Source organism: Rhamphochromis sp. 'chilingali' (assembly GCF_963969265.1).
Source record: "Rhamphochromis sp. 'chilingali' genome assembly, chromosome: 1".
Lineage (NCBI taxonomy): Eukaryota > Metazoa > Chordata > Actinopteri > Cichliformes > Cichlidae > Rhamphochromis > Rhamphochromis sp. 'chilingali'.
In genome coordinates, this window is record NC_137929.1 from 56,485,587 (window position 1) to 56,494,051 (window position 8,465).

At 41.4% G+C, this 8,465-nt stretch overlaps 1 protein-coding gene across 5 annotated transcripts in view; it reads right to left on the reverse strand.

Moving 5' to 3' along the window:
* LOC308406696 (low affinity immunoglobulin gamma Fc region receptor III-A-like) overlaps positions 1-8,465 on the reverse strand; it is a 125,536-nt gene continuing 117,071 nt past the window's right edge. The window contains exons 1-9 of one of the 5 annotated variants that reach the window (XM_080897864.1): positions 5,369-5,515; positions 4,135-4,219; positions 3,934-3,961; positions 3,622-3,657; positions 1,861-2,121; positions 1,539-1,781; positions 1,309-1,467; positions 1,131-1,221; positions 1-107 (exon numbers count right to left, since the gene is read on the reverse strand). In XM_080897864.1, the coding sequence (XP_080753990.1) occupies positions 1,139-1,221; positions 1,309-1,467; positions 1,539-1,781; positions 1,861-2,121; positions 3,622-3,657; positions 3,934-3,961; positions 4,135-4,219; positions 5,369-5,382 (909 nt within the window). In that variant the 5' untranslated portion in view covers positions 5,383-5,515 and the 3' untranslated portion in view covers positions 1-107; positions 1,131-1,138. Of the gene's footprint in view, positions 108-1,130; positions 1,222-1,308; positions 1,468-1,538; positions 1,782-1,860; positions 2,122-3,621; positions 3,658-3,858; positions 4,027-4,134; positions 4,220-5,368; positions 5,516-8,465 lie in introns of those variants that run through there. The other 4 variants (XM_080897866.1, XM_080897867.1, XM_080897865.1 and 1 more) reach the window with 4 other exon arrangements.

The following is an 8,465-nucleotide window of genomic DNA, read 5'->3' on the forward strand; positions in this document are numbered from 1 at the left end:
GGGGGGGGGGGGGGGGGGGTCTGTGAAGGTTCTCAGTCATCCAGGTCATCGTAGAAGAAGTCCAGACGGTTTTCTTTCCAAGCTCCTTAGACAATTGGCCCATAATTCTGCAGTGGAAGAAAAAATAGTACATAGAGTTCAGTTGTTGTTTTTTTACATATAAGAATCTGAAAAATGTTTCTGCATTTGTATTCAGACCACCTGAGTCAATAATTTGTAGGCAGCATTTTGCAAGGTCAAGACGTTAAATCTGACCAGAGAACCTTTTTTGACATGTTTGCTGTCTCAACTATGTGGCTTGTCAAAAGCTGCAAATAGGAAATATGGATTTCAGTTTGTAGAATATTCAAATGTGCACTCATATAAGCAACGTGTGTGGTGTGTGGACTTGTGTGCATGCACGTCTTAAATGTCCTGCAGTGAGACGTCAGCCGTGTTGGTTAAAGCCTTTTTACCAGAAAACAGGAAACTGGGCTACAGACCTGTTAGTTTCTTTTACTGTCAGGCTGAAAAAAAACCCAGTAAAGAATAAACAGAACACCCACTGCTAACTGTCATTAAAAAAGCCAAATACAGGAACAAAACTGTATAAACTGTATATACTTAAAAAAACAGGTGCATTTTTCAATGACCGACAACAGTCATAATCTTAATCAAGTTCTCTGCTAGTGGTAAAAATCACTGTAGATGCTGACAACAAGTTTCTTTGTGTCATCAGATAAAGGGGCTTTGGCTCTGCACTTTACTGGAGTCCATTCATGAGCTGAAAGTGTGGCTCCAGACAGAGCTACACTATTTGTGAAGTGAAACCCTTAAAATAAAAAACAAAAACAAATAAATACTGTTATTTTATTGAGCAAATATCTGTTGCTGTTTTTTTATTGACAGCAAAGCAAGGAAATGTGTGGGAAGCAAAATGCAACACCTGCACCAGTGAAGAACTTCTTCTGAACTTAGCATAAGACATTTGACTGAAGAGTAGGAAACAGTGCATACTGCTTTTAAATCACTTGGCAGCGCTGATAAAACAAACAAAATGTTTGCATTAGTAAACAGTGTATTGCAGATTTCATTGGTTAACCACGGTGATGTGACATCCACCTTCTGACTGAATGAACAGGAACTCTTACTGTGCAACTCAGAAGTGATGCTCAGTGGTCACCTCCACGATGTTATCAAAGTCCTCAGTCTGTCTCTGCTCAGCTTGGGTCGGCAGGGATGCTAGCATAGAGAGGAGGTAAGATGAGCCATTTCTAATAGAAACAAAAGAAACTGATGAAAAAAATCAGAGGAGACTCGGAGTGTTACCTTTGGCTCTGTGTCGATATAAAGACACCATGAGCAGAGTGGAGATGAAGTATGGACAAATTACCACCAGGTGAGAGACAACGCTGAACACAAGGTTGAGGGAGGTGGGGTCAGGAGGTGGTGCTGAGGATGGGTGTAGGATTGTGTTTGCAGGCCTATCTGCAGAGAGAATCCCACCTGTTCAGGTGAATTTGTAGGTGAAATGGTAAAATGTGAGTGAAGCTCCTCACCTGTGACAGTGATCCAGCTGGATGGAGACTCTCCATGACCGCTGATGTCACACTTGTAGAGGCCTTCATCAGACCTGGAAACATGCTGGATGGTCATGTGACCTGTCATCTCGTTGCCGATAAGGGAGCCATCTTTAAAGAAAGCAGCCGGGAGGCTGAAGGAATTCTTTTCTTCGCAGAGCAGAGTGACATCATCTCCCTCCATCACAGGGAGGACAGGACTCTGCAGGATCACTGATCCACCTCAACACAGAGACAAACTACAGCATTTCATCCATTTACACACAGCTTCATCAACACTAACTCCACACACTCAGCTTACCAGTGACTGTCAGGTTAACCATGTTACTGATGGGACCCTCTCTGGACTCACACCAGTAAACTCCACTGTCCCACGGGAGGACACTGCTAATGTTACAGGAAGAATCAGCTGCTGCTCCCCACTCCTCACACTCAGCTCTGATTTCTCTGCTTGTGTTTCTCCTCAGAGTCCATCCAGCAGAGCTGTCGTCCTCCTCACAGCTCAGAGACACAAAGTCTCCCCCAAACATCTGAGAGCTGCTGGGACTCACAGTCAGAAGAGCTGTGATGAAAATCGATATTAGTATATTTATATTTATATTATAGGGCGACCTGTAGCCCTGACCCCCATCGTGAGCAAATGCTTCGAGAAGCTGGTCAGGGACTTCATCTGCTCTGCACTACCCGACTCACTGGACCCTCTACAGTTTGCATACCGCCACAACAGGTCCACTGATGATGCCATAGCCCTGACACTACATACTGCCCTGTCACACCTGGAGAAGAGAGACACGTATGTGAGAATGCTGTTTGTAGATTACAGCTCAGCATTCAATACCATCGTTCCCTCGAAGCTGGACAGGAAACTGCAGGATCTAGGACTGAGCAGCTCCCTCTGCAGCTGGATCCTTAGCTTCCTGTCTGACAGACGCCAAGTGGTGTACATCTGGCTGAGGATCTTACGTGGTCAGTACACACAAACAAAACAGTGAAGAAGGCGCAGCAGCGCCTCTTCTTTCTCAGGAGACTGAAAAGATTCGGCATGAGCCCCCGCATCCTCAGGACCTTCTATCACTGTGCCATTGAGAGCATCCTCACTGGATGCATCACCACCTGGTATGGCAACAGCACCGCCTACAACTGCAAAGCTCTCCAGCGAGTAGTGCGGTGCTCTGAACGGATAATTGGAGGTGAGCTTCCCTCCCTCCAAGACATCTACAGGAAGCGCTGCCTGAGGAAAGCGGGGAGGATCATCAAGGACTCCAGTCACCCCAGCCATAAACTGTTCAGACTGCTTCCATCAGGAAGGAGGTTCTGCAGCATCCGGTCCCGTACCAGCAGACTGAGAGACAGCTTCTTCCACCAGGCCATCAGACTGCTGAACACGTCATAGACACCTCAGCTTCACTACTGGAACTTCAACATTATGCACTACACACTGTACAGTAACGCCACTGTTTTGCACATATTCAACTCTGTATATTTTTATATATTTTTATATATTTTATTTTATTTTTTATTTATTTATTTATTTTTTTACTATTTAATTTGTAAAAATGTGTATACACACACACACACACACACACACACACACACACACACACACACACACACACACACACACGTAGAAAAACATTTAGTATACACATCCAGAAATGCATACACTATTATATATTGTACATATATTTATTAGTTTCAGATTAGCCATTCTTGTATTTTGCTCGTTTGTGTTGTTGTGTTTTGCATATCTCTGTTGCTTGTGGGGCTCGCACACAAGAATTTCACTCGCATGTGCTGTGCCAGTGTACCTGCACATGTGATGTGACAATAAAAGTGATTTGATTTGATTTGATTATATTTTTCATAAACACTTAGGGCTGAAATAACATTCCTGGTGATCATCATTAACTATGTCAAACAACAGCACCTTCATCGTGATCAAACTTTAACAGAACTTTTGGGTTGAAAATATTCATTCATATTCACGAGAGTCAATAAATTTTAATCTTTAAAATGTGTCGTTTATTTCAGGTTTAAAATAGGACAAGAGAAGGTTACCGACCTTGGTTTGTGGTGTAGCTCAGCAGTGAGATCAGAACTAAAGAGAAATGAAACAGAGGTTGGTTTAGAGGTTTTACACAGCTTGATCGAGCTACAGACTCGTGCAGAATAAGCAGAAAAAGCAGGAAGTGATTCTCTCTTTGTTGTCTTCTACACAAACTCGATATTTATGTGGAGAAACAAAAGAAGTGGCATCTTTAGGCCTTTTCAAAGATGAAACCCATTACAGTATACTTACAAAGCAGAAGAAATGATTTCTCCATTCTGTCTTTTGTTGATGCTGAATTAATTCTTCTTGCATAAGTTCACTCACATAACACACGAACCTCCTCCTCCTTCCTCTGTTACAGGGTGTTAGTTTGTGGTTTCCCCCAGGGCCGTGCAGAGAGGTTTAAAGGGGCAGGTGCTTAAAGTTAAAAAGGGGCACATTGAGCCAGGCTGAATAACAACAACACACATTCATCAAGAATCTAATATGGGCAACAAGGCAAAGCAAACGTAGCCGGTGTTTTACCTGATGGGTACAATGTTGCTGTTGAGGGGTTGCTGCTGCTCCTGCTGCTGATAGTGCTGGAGGGCAGGGCTGTGTTGATCTGAGACTGTAGACATTAAAAAGTCCACAGGAGAGATGGTAGCTGATTAAACAAGTGTCATGAGATAATAACAAAATGCAAAGATTGGTGACAGCGCTTGGAACCATAAGGCAACAAAAAACTGTGAGAAATAATTTAGGCTGTGCCTGTGAATCACTCTTTGCTTCTCTTCTTCCTTCCATCCCATCATTTCATATATCACTCTCCACTTGCTGTCTATCTGAGAACAAGGCACAACTTGCTATTGCAATAAACTATAATCTAATTATCCACACCTAACAACTCTTGCACTTAATCTATAATAAAATGATGACAGAAAAATGTTATAGCCCTGCCTTTAGTAGCCTCACACAGCTCCTACTGTTTCCTCCTCATGTCCTTACCAGCCATGTCTGGACAATGTTATATCATGAGTAATATTTTTTTTAAAAATCCATCTAAATAAAACACACACATGCACGCGCACACAGTGACATTTTAGACCTTCTTCAGAATACTGTATATACTATGGGCATCACTGTGCTGATCCAGAATCCTTACATTATTATTTATTACTAGAGCTACAATAATAAAGCAATGAGGAGGGGGAAGTAATAAATATGAAATAATGTATTTATGATGATTCCATTTGTTTCACTATCCACTCTGTGCAGGGGCAAAGCTTATTACATGTTTAAACTGTAGAGATACAATTATTTTACTGCTGGAAAATCCAAATTTTGTCTTATTTAAAATATAAATCTAATATAATCTGCTTCTTAATGTATGTTCTTTAAAATACAGCGTGTGTTTTTTAAAATATTATAATTATAATAATTATTATGTGGACATGCATATTAGATCGTTTTTAGTGAAATATAATCCCTCCAGAAAGGCAGGAAATGCCCAGAAACTTACTTTAAAACTAAATATGTTCCCTAAAACGGTGACAGAGCTACAGACCCATGACAGCCTTACACAGGTAGCCAGCAGCTATGACCAGCACTACATGTGCAGTTAATAAAAGGACAGGTAATGTTTGTCGCGCTGTTGCACACACAGCACGCTCGTTTGTTTCAGTTCGTCAGTTGCAACAAGACAGCTTACCAACGTGTACGTAATAAGCTAATACTCCTGTGTGCTACACACTACAGTGTGCGCTGTACACCTACTTACTGGTTTTGTGGCATCAGTCTGTGTCTCTGAGTTAACTTGTGTTTCTCCTACAGCTCCGGACCGCAAAAAATGCGCGTGCTCTTTGTGAGCTCGTTCCAGGCTCGTAACCAGCGCGTTCTGCCGTCAAGGGCGATCATTGGTTAAATGTGATCATGTGACTGATGCAAGCAGATCCTTTTATTTAGCAAAACTGTGATTAATAGTTAAATATTATTGTTGAGGGGCACAGACAGGACTCCGCACACACACATTAAAAAAATAATAATAATAATTTTTTTAAAAAAAAAGTTGCCTCAACAAAAGGGCACTTTGGGAACCCATCAGGAAAGGGGCGGGTGCTCAAGCCCCTCTAGCCCCCTCCCCCTCTGCACGTGCCTGGTTTCCCCCCTCATCATTAATATGAGAAAAGATTCTTTGGTTGCAATACATGAGGAAATATACTTTTAATACGAGGCAGTGATCAAAAAGATGAAAAAAGGAGAGAAAAATACACAGAAATGGTCAACAAAGCAAACCTTTGTGGAGAGAAAGACCTCTACTCCAAATTTTACAACCAACGACACTTTAGAAAGCACTGCAGCACTCAAGATGCAGGCTTGTGGGTGACAGAAATGAGGTAGGAACAGGCAGCAGAAGCAGATTTAAGATGAAAAATGAATTTAGTGCTGACGTTTGGGGAGCTGCATCTGCCATCATCAGTTAATATTACATATTTAAATAAATTATATAAAAACTATAGCAGTAATAACAGTTTGGAATTCTTCAGCCAGGGACGAGTGCAGAAAGGTGAAAGTCCAGAATGCAAGAAGCTGCCAGCATGCCCAAAACAACAAAGCACAAAGTGTTGCTCTGTGTTGTCTGTTTTGTTTCATGTTGTAACCTGTTGTGGAGATATTTTACAGCTCTAAATGAAAAAACTGCAAATAGTGATGTGCGTCATTGGATCTTCCAAGGAAATCCTGAATGCAAGATTGCAAGCATGTTAATATTTTTCACCCTGTCACAGTCCAGGTCAGTTCTCCTCTGCCTGTCCCAGGGAGGAACTGTCTTCACCTTATCTGGAGCTAATCTGGAACAATCTGCTACAGATATTTAAGACCAGTGTTGCTGTCTTGTCACTGCCAGTTCATCAACTAACCCATGTTGGTAACAGGCACTCATGCCTCAGTCTCAAGTCTATGTACTTACCTTGTTCTCTTGTGCTTCAATTCTCTCGTCACAGCTCCACTCTTTGGCTCTGCTTGCTACTCCGACACCTTCTCTCCTCAAATCACCACTGACTCCACCTGGAACGTACGCCTTACCTCTCAGTTAAATGTACACCTGTAGGAGTTCTATAATACACAAACTCCCTTTGCTCTTTCTCCTCAGTGCCACCACACTTGTTACCAAACATGCCCTGTCCCTGCCTCAGAGCTCCACACTAGTTTTCCTAGACACGAACCTCGTGCCAAGCATGATTTTATTCTGTGTTCACACTAAACTTTTTTCCACATTCCCATTGTTGCAAAAATAAAAGCATTGTGTAAAACTAACTCAACCATCTCTTCACTTGGTCCAGCACTTGAGCCCAGTTTTAGTATAGGCTTCTGGTCCTTTGTGACACTCACAGGGTAAGGACTAGAATAAAACAATCTGGCAAAGACTGAACCGCAGCCTTTTCCTTATGAAGTGGTTCCATCAAACAAGAAAGACCCAACAATCATATGACCCCCTATGAGCAGCACTTTGGCGACAGTGGGAAGGAAAAAATCCCTTTTAACAGGAAGAAACCTCCAGCAGAACCAGGCTCAGGGAGGGGCGGGGCCATCTGCTGCAACCGGTTGGGGTGAGAGAAGGAAGACAGTGTAAAGACGTGTTGTGGAAGAGAGACAGAGGTTAATAACAGATATGCATGTGTATACACACACACACACACACACACACACACACACACACACACACACACACACACACACACACACTTTGTATTCTAAGTAAACAACAGAACCTGAATTTAAAACCTGTATACATGAGATTAAATTTAACGTTTAATAAAGCTGAAAGTCACTGAGAGAACAGATCTCAGCCTTCAGTATTTTGCTGTATTGCAACCCTTTAGTCTCAAGGGGAAGTACCTTAGACTGATCAAAAGTAAGGGCACAATACAAAAAGATGTGATATATAAAGTAGACCAAAGTTTTTAACAGGCTGCAGAAGGCCATTTGGAAACACCTACCGTTGTTTTAAGGATGTCTTAAATACTCCAAAAACTCTTCGAAACATGAAGAAAAAGGCTTTTTTTTTTTTTTTTAAATAAGTTTCCACAGTTCTTCTTTTCCAACCAGAAAAAGGATAGAAACCACCTCCAGCACCACTCAGCAGACTGCTACACCCTGCACTTTTGCAGGAAAGTGCAGGCTGTTCTGATCAAACTGATATGTAAATACTTGTCTATAAAAGTTTCATTTAAACTTTGTGTGGTGAGTCTCTCTGGCTGGTTGAAAATAACCGATAACATCAGTATAACTGTCAGACTTCCTGCATCAGTTTATAGCTTAGTAAGCTGGTGCTCATGATGCTGCCTTTCATTTTCAACAATTTTGGTTCTGTCTGCCATTCTGAGTCACATTCATGTGACTGCAAGACAGTGAAATGGCTGGAAGGTGAGATAGAAATGCAAGGGAATAATAAGGTTGGAAGGGGAACATAATAAAATTGAACATAAAAGAAAAGATAAGAGCTGCATAGAATAGAGAGAGGTGTGGTTCACTTTTAAGATCAACTATGTACACTGTAATCAGTTGGCTGAAAGAAGACCTGCAAAATAAAAGATTTGTAAAACCATTAAAAATCTTGGCTAAATTTAACATGTAACTACAAAATCCATAAAAATAAGTGTCCATTTGGATTTAAGTCTTTTTGTCTTAACTGCCTCAATAAACAAAGAAAAGAACTTATTAAGTTTATGAACGCCTCTACAGACTGATTAGCTCTAACTTTGCATCATTTGTTTTAGAACAATGCATGGCAGCAGCCTACATTCACAATGTACATATAGCTACCCCAAAAGGTTGATTGTGTTCATCTGGACGTAACGTTTTCAGTGGGAGAAACA